The sequence below is a fragment of the Aspergillus pseudoviridinutans genome, assembly GCF_018340605.1.
Source record: "Aspergillus pseudoviridinutans IFM 55266 DNA, scaffold_3, whole genome shotgun sequence".
NCBI classification, from domain to species: Eukaryota; Fungi; Ascomycota; class Eurotiomycetes; order Eurotiales; family Aspergillaceae; genus Aspergillus; species Aspergillus pseudoviridinutans.
This window is the reverse complement of record NW_025091283.1, coordinates 1329105-1344857: the sequence shown is the minus strand read 5'-3', so window position 1 is coordinate 1344857 and position 15753 is coordinate 1329105. Positions and strand designations below refer to the sequence as shown.

General features: G+C 50.9%; 7 protein-coding genes across 7 annotated transcripts; 5 read left to right on the top strand and 2 right to left on the bottom strand.

Annotated features, from left to right (window-relative positions):
* Positions 1-403: 403 nt before the first annotated feature.
* On the top strand, positions 404-1715 carry Asppvi_004213 (protein phosphatase regulator SHP1; the record flags this gene model as incomplete). Its single annotated transcript, XM_043300168.1, has 3 exons — positions 404-478; positions 546-934; positions 995-1715. The coding sequence occupies 3 exons, from the start codon at positions 404-406 to the stop codon at positions 1713-1715; spliced, it is 1185 nt and encodes a 394-aa protein (XP_043156103.1).
* Positions 1716-2163: 448 nt separating this feature from the next.
* On the top strand, positions 2164-3322 carry Asppvi_004212 (Mrp/NBP35 family ATP-binding protein; the record flags this gene model as incomplete). The annotated part of the gene is made up of 2 exons (XM_043300167.1): positions 2164-2196; positions 2408-3322. The coding sequence occupies 2 exons, from the start codon at positions 2164-2166 to the stop codon at positions 3320-3322; spliced, it is 948 nt and encodes a 315-aa protein (XP_043156102.1).
* A 424-nt stretch (positions 3323-3746) lies between these two features.
* Positions 3747-5024, bottom strand: Asppvi_004211 (uncharacterized protein; the record flags this gene model as incomplete). Its single annotated transcript, XM_043300166.1, has 1 exon — positions 3747-5024. The coding sequence occupies one exon, from the start codon at positions 5022-5024 to the stop codon at positions 3747-3749; it is 1278 nt and encodes a 425-aa protein (XP_043156101.1).
* A 690-nt stretch (positions 5025-5714) lies between these two features.
* Positions 5715-6675, top strand: Asppvi_004210 (COG2 family protein; the record flags this gene model as incomplete). Its single annotated transcript, XM_043300165.1, has 2 exons — positions 5715-5729; positions 5800-6675. 2 exons carry the CDS (start codon positions 5715-5717, stop codon positions 6673-6675), a joined length of 891 nt encoding a protein of 296 aa, XP_043156100.1.
* Positions 6676-6854: 179 nt separating this feature from the next.
* On the bottom strand, positions 6855-7804 carry Asppvi_004209 (mitochondrial 54S ribosomal protein uL1m; the record flags this gene model as incomplete). Its single annotated transcript, XM_043300164.1, has 3 exons — positions 6855-6947; positions 7000-7564; positions 7632-7804. The coding sequence occupies 3 exons, from the start codon at positions 7802-7804 to the stop codon at positions 6855-6857; spliced, it is 831 nt and encodes a 276-aa protein (XP_043156099.1).
* A 309-nt stretch (positions 7805-8113) lies between these two features.
* On the top strand, positions 8114-10493 carry Asppvi_004208 (glutamate--tRNA ligase GUS1; the record flags this gene model as incomplete). The annotated part of the gene is made up of 4 exons (XM_043300163.1): positions 8114-8377; positions 8445-9568; positions 9618-9639; positions 9750-10493. 4 exons carry the CDS (start codon positions 8114-8116, stop codon positions 10491-10493), a joined length of 2154 nt encoding a protein of 717 aa, XP_043156098.1.
* A 1833-nt stretch (positions 10494-12326) lies between these two features.
* On the top strand, positions 12327-15639 carry Asppvi_004207 (putative plasma membrane H(+)ATPase; the record flags this gene model as incomplete). The annotated part of the gene is made up of 5 exons (XM_043300162.1): positions 12327-12363; positions 12424-12849; positions 12917-13140; positions 13208-13870; positions 13933-15639. 5 exons carry the CDS (start codon positions 12327-12329, stop codon positions 15637-15639), a joined length of 3057 nt encoding a protein of 1018 aa, XP_043156097.1.
* Positions 15640-15753: the final 114 nt, after the last annotated feature.

Here is a 15753-nt window from a genome sequence, read left to right as displayed (position 1 = left end):
CCAGGGATAAATACACGCAGTAGATACAGGAGTCGCAGATTGTACTAATGTTTGAGATCCAAATTTAATAGCACTCAAGCTACTGCAAGTCGCAGATTGTAAGTAACAGAGCACAGCACCTGGGGCATCAACATCTACTAACTCCGTACACCGGGAGATCTTTTCTTCCGGATGACCAATCAGGCAACAGTGACGTATCCTCATCAGCGCGGTGTTTGTCCTTTAGTGAAATCGGGAGCTCCAGTGATAGTTTGGCATTCACTAATTCTTTTTTACGTGGTCACCATAGATCTCATTCTGTTTTCAATATCTCAGTTTGGTGCTCTTCAGAAGTCGCATCTTTCTTTACACCAGACCCAGCGCTCGATAGCTGAACCAAGCTGTCTACTCATATCCTTCCAAGATGGAGCGTAACCCCGCCGAGAACGATGAGGTGGTTTCTCAGTTCTGTGCAATGACAGGCACGCGTCCTGCAGAGGTAATCCCTTCACGCTGATTTTGTGGTGATGTCTGACGAACTCTTTTGCTGACATCTACATCCGAAGGCGCAAGAGTACCTGGCAGCCAATGGGTGGGATATCGAGGCAGCGGTGACAGAATTCTTCGCGGAACAAGACGAAGCCCTGCAAGGTGCGAACGCAGTTGGTGGTCAGTCTCTTGGAGGTGCAGATTCAGCTGCATCAGCAGGTCGGTCACTTGGCGGCAGCTCTTCTCAGTCCGGAACTGCTACACCGCAGCAATCTTCCTCTTCATCGCGCAAACCCACCTCTAAGAAGAGATTCGCAACACTCGGGGATTTTGCATCTGGAGGCGGTGATTCGTCCGATGAAGATGACACGGAGAATCAAGATTTTTTTGCTGGTGGTGAGAAGTCAGGACTAGCTGTGCAGAACCCGGATGATCTCAAGAGAAAGATCATCGAGAAGGCCAGAAAGTGAGTCTTAGTCTCACCTGATGATTATACTCAAATTATGACACTGACGACTACGTATAGGACTCAGCTGCCGTCTTCTGACGAACCCCAGACGAGACGATCCTACTTTACCGGCACTGCACGCACCCTTGGCGGTGACGACGCCCCCAGCCGGGTCATAGAAAGCCCGAGTGCGCCTACACTACAGAGACCACAGAGAGTACAAAGAACACTTCACTTTTGGGCGGATGGATTCTCTGTCGACGACGGTGATCTCTTCCGTTCAGATGACCCGCGAAATGCGGAAATTCTTGACGGCATCCGACAGGGCCGTGCCCCGCTATCGATCATGAATGTACAACCAGGTCAAGAAGTCGACGTCGAGATCAAGCAGCATGAAGAAAAATATGTCAAGCCTAAGCCAAAATACAAGCCTTTCTCTGGAACCGGGCAACGACTCGGCAGCCCGACTCCGGCCATAAGAAGCCAAGCCCCTTCTGAGGCTCCCGCCCCTAGTCAGCCAAGCACAGAGTCAATCAAGCCTGATGTGGATGAGTCGCAGCCTATCGTGACCCTACAAATCCGACTTGGTGATGGAACTCGTCTAACATCTCGATTCAATACCTCACATACCATTGGCGACGTCTATCAGTTCGTTTCCGCTGCCAGCCCATCCAGCCAGAACCGTCCCTGGGTGTTGATGACCACGTTCCCGAACAAGGACCTTACAGACAAATCTGCTGTCCTTGGCGATCTACCTGAGTTCAAGCGAGGTGGTGTGGTGGTACAGAAGTGGCAGTAAGCTGCTGTTGTGGAAGTTATGGCTCCTGAAAGTTCTGTTGCCCACCTCAAACCATATAAAAGAGGCCATTTTTCTTGCAGGCGATCCATATTGTGATCTCCTGACAAAATTTGAGCCAATGACACGATTTATGTAATCCAGATATGGACGAGTAAATAGGCAATACCAGTCAAGAGGACGACTCGCATATCACGAAACGATCCTGCGCACGAGGACTTTAGAACTAATGGCTTTCCCTATCTATTACAGCTTGTAATCGAGGATATCTTATGGTAAATAGTTTTAAAAACGAGATCTCCGGATTGATAAGCAGTCTTCCCCACATGGCGGGATGACGCAGAAAAAGTAAGTGAACTGCGAAATCGGCCGATTTGCCATCACCTTTTCCTCTGTCTCTGGGTGGAAATTGAAGTCTCGCAACTTCAAAATTGTCAGATAGCCGGCGAGAATGCCTCTCGACGGAGTCAAGAACATTGTGCTGGTGAGTCGCGTGTTCCCATGTCACTTTTTTCTGTCCAGCACAAACCCCTCATCGCATCTTATCGATAACGGTCCTACGTCAATGAGGGATGAGTAGTAGAGGAATCCAGGAGCCATACTGGGGCATTACAGGCTGTTTTTGACTGAATCTGAATTGCTTCGGTGTAAAGTCTTCTCCCACGATCGTTACTGACACTCTGCGAATATGAAAGGTCCTCTCCGGCAAAGGTGGCGTCGGCAAATCTTCCGTCACCTTACAACTCGCGCTTGCACTCTCTCTTCAGGGCAAATCCGTCGGTATCCTCGACATTGATCTGACAGGCCCATCCATCCCGCGCCTAGTCGGACTCGAAGACGCAAAGATCACGCAGACCCCGCGCGGCTGGCTCCCCGTATCGGTACACCCTCCCGCGAACACAGCACAAGATGGCGCGCCGCCACGAGGCGCATTGCGGTGCATGTCTCTGGGCTTTCTCCTACGCGATCGAGGAGATGCGGTGATCTGGCGTGGGCCCAAGAAAACCGCTATGATCCGCCAATTTCTGTCTGATGTTTTCTGGGGTCCCACGGATTATCTGCTCGTGGATACCCCGCCCGGTACGAGCGATGAGCATATAGCGCTGGCGGAGCAGCTGTTGACCCTGGCTTCGACGGACCCGGCTGTGTCGTCTATGGGCCGGCCCCGTTTGGCGGGTGCGGTGCTTGTGACAACCCCTCAGGCCGTGGCGACGTCTGATGTACGCAAGGAGGTCAATTTCTGCGTTAAGACACAGATCCCGGCGCTGGGTGTGATTGAGAACATGTCCGGTTACACATGTCCTTGTTGTGGGGAAGTGAGCAATCTATTCTCCAGTGGCGGAGGTAAGGTGATGGCGGAGGAATTGGGGATCAGATTTCTAGGCACTGTGCCAGTGGATGTCAAGTTTGGCGAGCTCGTTGAAGGGAAGATGGTTGTGGATAGTGACTCGGATGAGGAAGATGGGCCTACACAGGCTCAACAACCAGAGCAGCCTGTCGACAACAGGCCGCTTGTTGAGCGGTATAAGGACTGCTGGTCATACACTCGATTTGAGGAATTTGCGAAGACATTAATATCTCAGATTGAGGGAGAAAGCGCGGCGAGTTGATATTTTCTAACGCCTTGAAATGAATCATACTCTTCGTCACTAGCTTCGTTTGTCTTCATTCATATACCACCATTATATCTTTTTTCTGCCTCAGTCGAGTGCATTACCAGCCAAGTCATATCATCTCAAAGGTTATCTTAGAGGAGGCAATCAACCAATTACTTTCACATCGTCTTCTCCACGATCTACCGTACTAGACCCCGGAAAATTGATCACAGTCACTGTGAAAAAAAGTATTGACTTCTCCGGTCAGGGGACCTCTCAACCACTGCACTAGGATAGATAGCACAGGAATGAAAGATTCGCTTTTTGACTTCCACAGATCAGCGTCGCAGGGGGATTGAGAGAAAGCTAAGCAACTCAACAGATTAAAAATTATAGAAGGCAATTACCATACGAAATTAATGCCATCAATCATCAATGTCTAGCCTGAGCTCCTTGGAGAATGCTGTTCATTTTGTCTCTCAAGCATGGCACGCAGCAGTTTTTCAGCGGATCGAGGTTGACCGTCTTGAGAAGCATTCCTGAGCCAGTTGAATAGCGCTTGCACATCTGTCAGTACAGACAGTTTATCTGACTGTCCACGATCCCTTGTCGTGGTATCACCGTTCTCTTCGGACAGCTGGCCTTGGCGAGAGTCAGAAGCAAACGTGTGCAATGAATGGCCGTTGGCTTGTGCGTCGAGGAGGATCTCTGACACAAGCGCAGGTGTCAGGATACTCTTAAGCTGGTCCTCTGTGATGCGTTCCTTCTGCTTTCCGAGCAATGTCCGGCCATTTGAGTTCGGCTTCGACATGAATTCCCTAGTCGCAGGCAATGAGTCTGCAACAGGGTCTGATGAGTTTTCATCGAGATTGGCAGGAAGCAGCGATCGCGGATTGTCAGATTGTGCGAGGACAGACAAGCCCTCCGCAACGGAGAATGGTACGAATGAGTGATACACCATTGTAGAAGATGTGACTGTAGGGGGTCCGGTCTGTTCTAAGTAACGGTATTGAGGCACAGTGGTGTAATCACGCACACCCATGACACTGTTACTATCGTCGTCAAAGATTATCACAGCATCATCAGGTTGTCTTTCATGGTCCGAGCTGGCTTCCTCGACGGTCAAGAGACCGCCAGCGGGAGCCCGAATTTCTCCCAAGGGGGCAATATGACTTCCATACTCGTTGGCCAAACTGAGTTTGCTACGGCCGCATATTTCGCCAATCGTGTCCAAAGTACTTCGAATCTCAGGCTCGATGGCTCGCAAAATGCCATCGATACTAAAGTCCTCTTCCGAGGGAAGGCTTGGGCCACGCTTTGGCGTTCCAGATCGGACTGAAAACGGAAATGACCGCCGTGAAGGCATATTGGTCGTTCCTCCAGTGTCATCTGTACTTCCAGAATAGGCCCGAACCAGTACTGGCTGAGATGCTAACGTCGAGGACCGATTGCCAGAATGATTGGCCTGGCGATTCATCCAGGACAGAGGTCTGTGATTCCCATTGAGTTGACGTAAGGCAGTGGTGCGGTATGCCCGTGCGGAATTATCTAGAGCAAGGCCGTAACGGCAGGAGCTTGCTTGATGAGATGGACCAACAGTCTCGACCACAGGACGGGAGTGAGACGGTGTGAGCTGCGACCATCTCTGGCCAGAGAGTGAGGACGATAGTCGGACTCCATCATGGTGGGATGACGGCCTGTCTGACCTATAATCCATTATCGATTAAACAGGGTCCACAAAAACTATTAAGAAATTTCCGATTTCTGGTTTGTTGTTAAAGGCATCCCATAAGTAAGGACGTCTCTGTCCAAATGTATTCGTCGTAGCTGTGATGCAGGAAGACGCGGAGGGAATACGGCTACCAGGAAAACCCCGCCCTCCATGCTGATTCGCAGCTGCGGCTGATCCTCCAACAGTAACAGGGAGTTAAGCAGCTGTCAAATCACAGCATGTACAAGGCAGGACACGTATCTACGCTCGAGGTTCTTGCCCAGACGATCAAACCTGCATTGGCGCATGAGAAAGAGGTGCCATGTTGGCATGCATCTGAGAGACTCGGTAGACTCCAGTTTGAGAAAATTTCCAGGTAATCATAGCTCCGTCGGATGCCACTTTGCTCCAATTAGTGGCATTTCGAAAGCAATGTAGTAAGACAATGCGTTGGCATGCGACAACGACAGCGTGATTACTTGTGTTATCACTTATCCATCTACTAGCGGACGGAACAACCACCCGGGGGCAGTTATGCGGACGGGTCATTGCTGCTATTACTACCAACTCACAAACGTCATGTCTTGAGTTTTCGACGAGCCAACCGGCTATGTTTCCAGTCATTGCTCCTAAGATTTTATCCCTGTTTGCACATTCGATCACAATCAATCTTCTCGAGGGTTCCTCTCGATCCAAATGAACAGGTTTCGTGTATGCAAACACTCCGTGTATATACCCCATTGGCTCCCCCCTCCAAGGCGCTGACAGTTCATGCTTATAGTTTGGCGACTCCGAGGAGTCGGCCTCAGATCTTGACGATGATACCTCCGACCTGCCATTCCCTGAGCCTCTCACTCGATCATCCTTCCTCGCACCCGACTTTGACCCCGCAGACTACCTCTCGTCCTTGACCAATCGGCACCAGAGCCTCGAAGACCTCCGACAAGAACTACGGAATCTAGACCAAGCGCTCAGTCGGGAGTTACTAGATTTAGTCAATGAGGACTATGGTGATTTCTTATCTCTTGGTAGTGCATTACAAGGGGGCGAAGAGAAGGTCGAGCAGGTTCGGGTTGGGCTCTTGTCATTTCAGAGGGAGGTTCAAGCTATACGGGACAAGGTGGAAGCGAGGCAAAGCGACATGGAAAAGCTCTTGAATGAAAAGAGGCGGCTGACAGGGCATGCAAACATCGCCCGGGCTCTGTTAGACTTCGCAGAGCGTGTTGAGGACCTAGAGAAACGATTGATGATTGGCGACGCACCGACCCAGCACCAACGCGAATCAGACGAGGTATTCGAGACAGACTCGGACCTGCTGGATAGTGAGAGTGAGGAAAGCGACGAAGAAGATTTGCCCACCGGCTCATCTGCGGCGCCACTGGTGTCTCTGCGAAGACTGGAAAATCACATACAGAAATACGTCTACCTCACCCGACTCGCTTCGCGGATTGGTGATGATCATCCATTTTTACTTAACCAACGACCCCGATTAGCGAAGATCAGGGCCACGGTGCTCGTGGACCTGAAGACAGCACTTGAGCAAGGCAGTCATGCTGGAGCGAGGCGGGATACGAAGACGATGGCCGTATTGCGACTCTACAAACTAATGGGCGAGGATACCAGTGCGGTAACCGCATTGAAGAATCTGAAGATATAAGCCTCACTCTTGTGCATAGCGCGAGCTTCATTTTGCATAGCAGAGGCGTTTAGGATCAGGCTTGAGCTTCTAGAAATATATGTTCTCAGAAAACACCATTATGCACCGTGCTGTTCCCAAAGAATAACGTGATCTGTACAATATACACCCAAGAAAATGGACCAAAGATATCACATATATTACAAGCCGGTCAAAGAAGCGGAGTCAGGGGAATTGTCGGACTTGAACTCTCCATTCAGACTGAAGCCGGGGCCGTTTGTCGAGCTCAGAACCTGGTGCGGGTTAGTACGGATTTCATGATCGCAATTTGGAAAGTCGACTTACAACTTCGTAGATCTCTTTAACAATGCGATCGTTGAGGCTGGCCGCGTCCTTCTTCACCTGTTCAATCGTTGCGCGCAAATTGTCTCTCAATTGTTCGGGTGAGAAGGCCAATTGCCCAATCGGTAGTCGAATAACGGCGTCACGCTCTCTGTATACTGTACCACCACGGAGCATCTCAACTCTAGCGGCCACATCTTCAACCACAGTACCGGTCTTGATGCTTGGCATCAAGCCTCTGGGACCAAGGATCCGGCCCAGCCCGGCCTTGTTCAAAGCATCCAAACTATCGGGGTGACAAATGAGGCGATCGAATTCAATCTTGCCCGCTTTGACCGCGTCGAACACGTCCTGTTCACCTACCAGAACAGCTCCAGCTGCGCGGGCTTCCTTCTCGTGTCTTGTTCCAGGAGGGCACACGACACAGATTCGCGATTCGGTCTGGACGGAGTGAGGAAATCGGAGCATATTACGGATAACCGGCCCGTCTCGCTTTGTTTTCAAACGGATATGGATTTCGTATTTGGAGACAGTCGGTTCACGACCGACTTCGAAAGCGCGGAGATATCTGTAGTAGAATAGTCAGATATTAGCGAGATATGCGAGTGAAGCGCCTCAGCCCAGACAATATCTACCTTATGGCATCGCAGAGCGCGAATTGCTCAACATCCTTGAGATCTTTCTGCTGGAACTCCCTGGGACCCTTCTTTTCCTTCTTGCTCTTCGCCTTGGCCTTTTTACCTTGGGCCTGAGGGTTGCTCTTGGCTCCTCGGACCTGTTGGTGAAAGCTTGAGAGCAAAGGCGCCATTGTTCTTTGACGAAGAGGCAATTGACATGTTGAGAGAATGCCCCTTGCCGCAGACGGCAAGATCGAGCCGAAGGAGGACATGGTTTGGAGAGTTTGATTGATGCGAGCCTTCTTCAAACTCCTGGGAGACGGAGATGTTTTCTTCTCCGAAAGCTCTCACTCGGCGATGCGGGCGGAGAAACGTCACGCCGGCGGAGTCCCTTTTGAGTCAAATGCCCCTCCATACGACTCGATTTTTGGGGAAATTCAAGAGCCCACTTGTTACGCTCTCGGACGTCGATTTCACTCGAAGCGATTTTGAGGGCTGCAATGTCTCAGTATCAGCTTACTCTGGCCACCAGGGCCAATCAGCCCTATGTGCTTCCTGTCCTGCTGGTCGCAACTTCTATCAATGAGGCGCGACCAAGCCCAGTGATATCGATCACCTACGAGGATACTGCGTTTCTTCGTGAAGGAGATGAGGCCGTCGTGCAATACACCGGAGTTAGCGGTAATCCTGTCTTCGGCCTTATCAATGCTATTCAAGAACTCCGCAAAGACTTCCCCTTCCTTAACAGCAAGGATGAGAAGCTGGTAAGAGGCACCATGGAACCTGACCGTTGATGAGCACTGATAGGAGATGCTAACACACATTTTCTAGGAGAATGAGTGGCTGTCTCGGTTAGAAGCATTTGCTCCTCTCGATTTCAAAGCCCTTGACCCTGAATTGCAGCGTCTCGATACCCACCTCCTGCTGCGATCCTTCGTAGTCGGTTACTCTCTCTCCACAGCCGACATTGCCCTTTGGGGTGCAATCCGAGGCAACCGGGTCGCAGTCTCGGCGATCAAGAAGGGCTCGCTTGTCAATGTGACTCGTTGGTTCTATTTCTTGGAGGATCTTTGCCCATGGGCCACAGCCGCACTTGAGGCTCTGAACCAGGCTGCGAGAGAGAAGAAGGCCGCCAAGGCGAAGGAGGGAGCCAGCTACGACATCGCTCTTCTCAATACTGAGAAGGGTGTGGTGACAAGATTTCCTCCTGAGCCTTCAGGTTATCTTCACATCGGCCACGCAAAAGCTGCGCTGCTCAATGACTACTTTGCGCACGAGAAGTATAATGGTACCCTTCTTGTCCGCTTCGACGACACAAATCCTTCGAACGAGAAGCTCGAGTTCCAGGACGCGATTATCGAAGATCTTGCTCTCATGGGCATCAAGCCCGACAAGATGAGCTACACCAGCGACTACTTCGACGAGCTTTACCAGTACGCCCTTCAAATCATCAAGGACGGTAATGCCTATGCCGACGATACCGAGAAGGAGGTCATGGCCGAGCAGAGAATGAATGGAAAGCCCAGCAAGCGTCGTGATGCATCGGTCGAGGAGAACCTTGCCCGTTTCGAGGAGATGAAGAAGGGAACCCCTGAGGGTCTCCGTTGGTGTATCCGAGCCAAGATGTCTGTTGATAATCCCAACAAGGCCATGCGTGATCCTGTCATCTACCGCTGCAACCCTGCTCCTCACCACCGCACTGGAACGAAGTGGAAGATCTACCCTACCTACGACTTCGCCTGCCCTATCGTCGACGCAATTGAGGGTGTGACCCATGCCCTCAGAACTATTGAGTACCGCGATCGCAACCCTCAATACCAGTGGTTCTTGGACACGCTCAAGCTTCGCCACGTCCAAATCTGGGATTTCGCTCGCATGAACTTCATTCGCACCTTGCTGTCTAAGAGAAAGCTCACCAAGCTCGTTAACCAAGGCGTCGTCTGGGGATGGGATGAGTAAGTCTACCTTTACTTCAAGCGGTTCTTGTCTTACTAACGATGTCAGTCCTCGATTCCCGACCATCCGAGTAAGTAACAGGACTAACCATGCCTGCAAATCCCCTTTTTCATGCGTCAATTTTTATTGCCTCACCTATTTTCCATGTGCTGTTGACTTCCCAGGCTAACCATTCCATAGGGCATCCGACGGAGGGGAATGACCATCCCTGCTCTGAGAGAATTTATCCTTAAGCAGGGACCCAGCAAGAACATCACCAACCTTGACTGGACCCTGATCTGGGCAACCAACAAGAAGTACATTGACCCTGTCGCCCCTCGTCACACTGCCATTCTCAAGAAGGATATGGTCAAGGCGATTGTCAAGGGAGGCCCAGCTACACCTTACACGGAGGAGAAGCCCAAGCACGGCAAGAACCCTGCAGTTGGCGTGAAGAAGGTGGTTTTTGGTGGCACGGTCATTTTCGACCAGGAAGATGCCAAGAGCTTCAAGCAAGATGAAGAGATCACCTTGATGAGCTGGGGCAATGCCATTGTCCGTAAGATCGAGACCGATCCTACATCGGGCACCGTTAAGGAGCTGGAGCTGGAACTACACCTGGAAGGCGACTTTAAAAAGACGGAGAAGAAGGTCACGTGGCTGTCTACTGAGGGCCAGGAACTAATTCCCGTGGAATTGGTGGATTTCGACTACCTCCTCAATAAGGACACCCTGCAGGAGGACGACGTTCTCGAGGATGTTCTGAACAAGAACACCGAGTTCAGAGAGGAGGCTGTTGCTGACTGCAATGTCGCTGAACTGAAGGAAGGCGATATCATCCAGTTTGAACGCAAGGGCTACTACCGTGTTGACCGAGCCTATGCACCGGGCAAGCCGGCTGTCTTGTTCAACATTCCCACTGGCAGGACGGGCAATGGCAAATAAATCAATAGTTAGATATTTGGGACTGACGAAGCCACGCATGTGTCTACTACAATGTAGATATTAGAAGCATAAAAGAGGAAATCAGATAAAGAGAATCTATGTTATCAGGATGCTGGATGATCGTTGCCTTACGATAAGTCTAGGTATTAATTGCAAAAAGATGAATACTTACGGTTATTCGTTTTCTCCTTTGCGGCAATGATTTCTTTATGCTCCCTAAACAGCTGAACACTTAAGAAGCATACGGTTCTTTTAAAGTGGGCGCTATCTAGACGCCATAATAGTTGCCGCGGTCCGTGCATGTTCTATGAAGTACGGAATCTCCATCGCTCCACTTTACCGATTGAGCAACTATTAGAATTTACATTAAGTTTCTTCCAGCTGCATTTCACAACCATATCGATACAGACATGATTTCATGAAAAGCCAAAGATGATCTTCATGACGTCGAAGACAAAACTACCTTACCTCTTGGGTGGACACGAGCCATCCGGCGAGAACCGACAGCTTTGTCCCGGGGCTTACCAGTTCGTCTGTGGTCATCGTCTACTTGATCGTCTTTTTTCTCTTCCTTTCGCCTTATTTGCTTTGGATCTTCTTCTTCACTTTGTAGAAAGTTCGTCCACTGTGTGCCTCTCTAGTTCGGGGTCTTATCTACGCCCGTGAGCTAATGGATTCCGGTCTTCCTTACAGTTCAACGCCATATCTGCACTGATTTCTATGACGAGAGACCACGTAGGATAATGAGAAGATTACGTCTAGACCATGTCAAGATCATACAGAGATATCATCGTTTGGGTTCAGAAAGCCAAAAAGGGCCCCCATAAAACTAAAATACGTTAGGTTACATACAGCAGTCCGGATCTGTCGGGAGCGCTAAACTGGCATTGCAACGGGCTGTCCGGTACTCGACAACTTGCGTCTCTTACCCTCTTAGGGTACTCTCACTGATCACTATCGACAGGCCAGCCTCTCCTACCCCACAACCCTATCGGCGCCATCCCCACACACCTCATTGCTGAGCCTATGGGCGTCTTGAAGAGACCTGCCTTAGCAAGAAAAGGAGGAACAAGCTTCGGCCATAGCTTCATCCCGATTCGTCTCTTAACCGCTCTCCCCATCGTCTCCTATGAGGCTTCCGTGGTTCCCATGGGGTCTGCGCTGATGGTATCCCATAGCTCAAAGCTGAGAGACCACAGCAGTGTAATGCTGTTTTCGCTGCTTTCTCTGAGTTACTCGACTCTCATGGTATCCCGGATCCTAGCCAGGAAAATGACCGGGACGTATGGAATACAATACTTGCTTGGTGACTACCCAGGCGTAGTCTGGAAACTTTCAGCGGGATATGCCACGGTGTTGTCTCATACGTCAACACCATCAGGAATTGCCGAATCAGCAGTCAAGACCCCTAGGTTATCCGTAGTCTCTGACTGGGGTTGAGGTACAGCTGCTCGCAGAGCTCCTGATTAGCCTGCTCTCCGTTCCGCCCCAAGCCAGTCTATACTACGTCAACATTTGCTGCCTGCGTTGAAAGCTGTTTGCCGGCCAGGCTAATGACCTGCTCCAGGCCCCTGCCTTTCAGGAAAATTGGCCATTATCCTTACATCTTCCTTGGGCGCGAAGGGGAGTTCTCTCACTAAGACAGCCCATCATCTACCGCTCTTTTCTCCAGGGCCTTGCGTTGCTGGCTCTTTTCAGGACTGAATTTCATTCTCTACTTTTCTAAGCTGACGGAGAAACCTGGCTTGGGAATTCCTCGAAACTCAGGGACGTCGGTTGCAGGACTCCTTTTGTTGACGCCCTAGGCACTAGGCAGGTTGCCAATGAGCAAAGATGGCTGAACAAGCTCAAGGTCAAGGTCAAGGTCAAGGTCAAGGTCAAGGTCAAGGTCAAGGTCAAGGTCCAGGTCCAGGTCCAGGTCAAGGTCCAGGCCAAGGTCAAGGTCAAGGTCAAGGTGATGTCGAACGCGGGCAGCCATCTCGTATCTCTCAACAATCTTCAAGACGTATCTCCCGTGTGTCTTACAAAGAGGATTGGGCGAACCTTGACGAGTATGGCAAGCTTGTGAAGTATGTCTCGACCTACCGCGAGCCTGGCAAGGAAGAGGGGGTGGAGGAAGAACAAGTGAAACGAGTTTGGTACGCTCCTTGGAAGAAGCGCAAGGTCAAAGTCAAGCATGTAGATAAAGAACCGGGGCTATTCCCGCCAGAGTGGCTCATTACAGACATTCGTCAAGGCCTGCCCAGCTCGGAAGTTCCCGTCAGACGTCGCGCCGCGGGATGGAACGAACTCACGTCTGAGAAGGAAAACCCGATCGCCAAAGTCCTGTCCTATTTCAGAGGTCCAATTCTCTATGGTATGACTTATGTGGCTCCGATTCGTCAAGACTTAAGTACAATCATTCTAATTCTGCATCTTCACAGTCATGGAGTTGGCCGTCCTTCTTGCGGCAGGTCTGGATGACTGGATTGATTTTGGTGTCATTATCGGTATCTTGTGTCTCAACGCCTCAGTCGGTTGGTATCAGGAAAAACAGGCTGCCGACGTCGTTGCCAGTTTGAAGGGAGATATTGCCATGAGAGCGACAGTCATTCGTGACGGTCAGCAGCAAGAGATCTTGGCCCGAGAGCTTGTGCCTGGTGATGTGGTATGTGACACTCCAACAGAGAATAAGCCGTCTTTTCTTCGTACTACGTGCTGAGATCTCTTTCTAGATCATTGTTGGTGAAGGTCAAGTGGTTCCTGCTGATGCAAAGATTATCTGCGATTACAATGACCCCAATGGTTGGGAAGAATTCAAAAGAATGCAGGAACAAGGTGATCTCAGTAGCACTTCTGAGTCCGATATCGAGGAAAATGAGAAAGAAGGCAAGGAAGGGGAGGAAGAACAGCAGGCCTCCCGAAAACGCAGCCACCCCATCCTTGCCTGTGATCATTCGGCCATTACAGGAGAGTCTCTCGCTGTCGATCGCTATATGGGTCAAGTGATCTACTACACGACCGGTTGCAAGCGCGGCAAGGCCTACGCAGTTGTACAGACCGGTGCGAGGACTTCTTTCGTTGGCAAAACCGCCTCCATGGTTCTGGCAGCTAAGGGTGCCGGGCATTTCGAAATTGTGATGGACCAGATTGGTACATCCCTTTTGGTTCTTGTCATGGCATGGATTCTGGCTGCTTGGATTGGCGGCTTCTTCCGCCATATTCCCATTGCTTCGCCTGCCCAGCAGACGCTTCTCCACTATACACTGTCCTTGCTGATTATCGGTGTCCCTGTCGGTCTTCCCGTTGTGACCACCACCACCATGGCTGTTGGAGCGGCTTATCTGGCAAAGAAGAAAGCTATTGTGCAAAAACTGACTGCGATTGAATCACTTGCTGTAGGTTGAATTCTTTTCTCCGGATGATGGATTGAATAGAGTGCTAAAAACAATGATCACAGGGTGTCGATATCCTCTGTTCTGATAAAACGGGAACATTGACGGCCAACAAGTTGAGCATCCGAGAGCCGTATGTGGCAGAGGGTGTGGACGTTGACTGGATGTTTGCCGTGGCAGCCTTGGCATCGTCTCATAATATCGAATCGCTTGATCCCATCGATAAGGTTACCATTCTGACGCTCAGGCAGTATCCTAGAGCAAGAGAGATTCTTCGACGGGGTTGGACGACCGAAAAATATATCCCATTCGACCCCGTTTCGAAGCGAATCGTGACAGTGGCCACCTGTGATGGAATCAGGTATACCTGTACCAAGGGTGCCCCCAAGGCAGTGCTTACCCTTACCAACTGTCCTAAAGAAGTTGCCGATGTCTACAAGAACAAGGCGCAGGAATTTGCCCACAGAGGGTTCCGCTCCTTGGGTGTTGCGGTCCAGAAGGAGGGAGAGGATTGGACGCTTCTTGGTATGCTTCCCATGTTCGATCCGCCGCGGGAAGATACCGCGCATACGATCAATGAAGCCCAGAATCTTGGAATCAGCGTCAAGATGCTTACAGGTGACGCATTGGCTATTGCCAAGGAGACATGCAAAATGCTCGCGCTGGGAACCAAAGTGTATAATTCCGATAAGCTCATCCATGGTGGCCTGAGTGGCGTCATGGCAAGTGACCTGGTTGAAAAAGCCGACGGCTTCGCGGAAGTGTTCCCAGAGCATAAGTATCAGGTGGTTCAAATGCTCCAGGAGCGAGGACACCTAACGGCCATGACCGGTGACGGAGTGAACGATGCGCCATCGTTGAAGAAAGCTGATTGCGGTATTGCGGTAGAAGGCGCGACCGAGGCAGCGCAATCTGCATCGGACATCGTGTTCTTGGAGCCCGGATTGTCTACCATTATTGACTCGATCAAGGTGGCCAGGCAAATTTTCCACCGCATGAAGTCCTACATCCAGTATCGTATCGCGCTTTGCTTGCACCTGGAGATCTACCTCGTCACGTCCATGATCATCCTCAACGAAAGCATTCGCGTTGAGTTGGTTGTCTTCCTTGCTCTTTTCGCCGATTTGGCTACTGTGGCGGTGGCCTATGATAATGCCTCCTTTGAACTGCGTCCTGTGGAGTGGCAACTTCCGAAGATCTGGGTCATCTCCGTGCTTCTGGGCCTGCTGTTGGCGTTGGGTACTTGGGTCGCGCGCGGTAGCATGTTCCTTCCATCGGGCGGTATCATCCAGAACTGGGGTTCTATCCAGGAAGTCCTGTTCCTGCAAGTCGCACTCACGGAGAACTGGCTCATTTTCGTTACTCGCGGTGTGGAGACTTGGCCCTCTGTCCACCTGGTCACAGCCATTTTGGGCGTGGACGTCCTGGCAACCATCTTCTGCCTGTTCGGTTGGTTCACGAACCAGAATATGCCGACCATTCCGGCCGACAAGTTCGTTGAAACCACCAACGGCTGGACGAACATCGTCACGGTCGTCCGTGTCTGGGGCTACTCGCTCGGTGTGGAGATCGTCATTGCGCTCGTGTACTATACGCTCAACAAGTCCACGTGGCTTGATAACCTCGGCCGAGCCAAGCGAGACAAGGGTGATATCAAGATCCAGAATCTGCTCGGTCACCTGGCTCGGTTGACCGTCGAGTACGATCAGCCCGGTCAACCCAAGGGTCGCTTCTTCCTTACATCGAGCAAGGAAGAGGAGGAGGCCGAGTAGAAACCGTTGCTCTCGAGGCTGGCTAGGTATCAAGATGATTTTTCTTCATATCTGCTAGCGTGGACGGCTCAGCCTGACTGCAACAGCATATCTCGCCTACGGTCGTGTCACAAG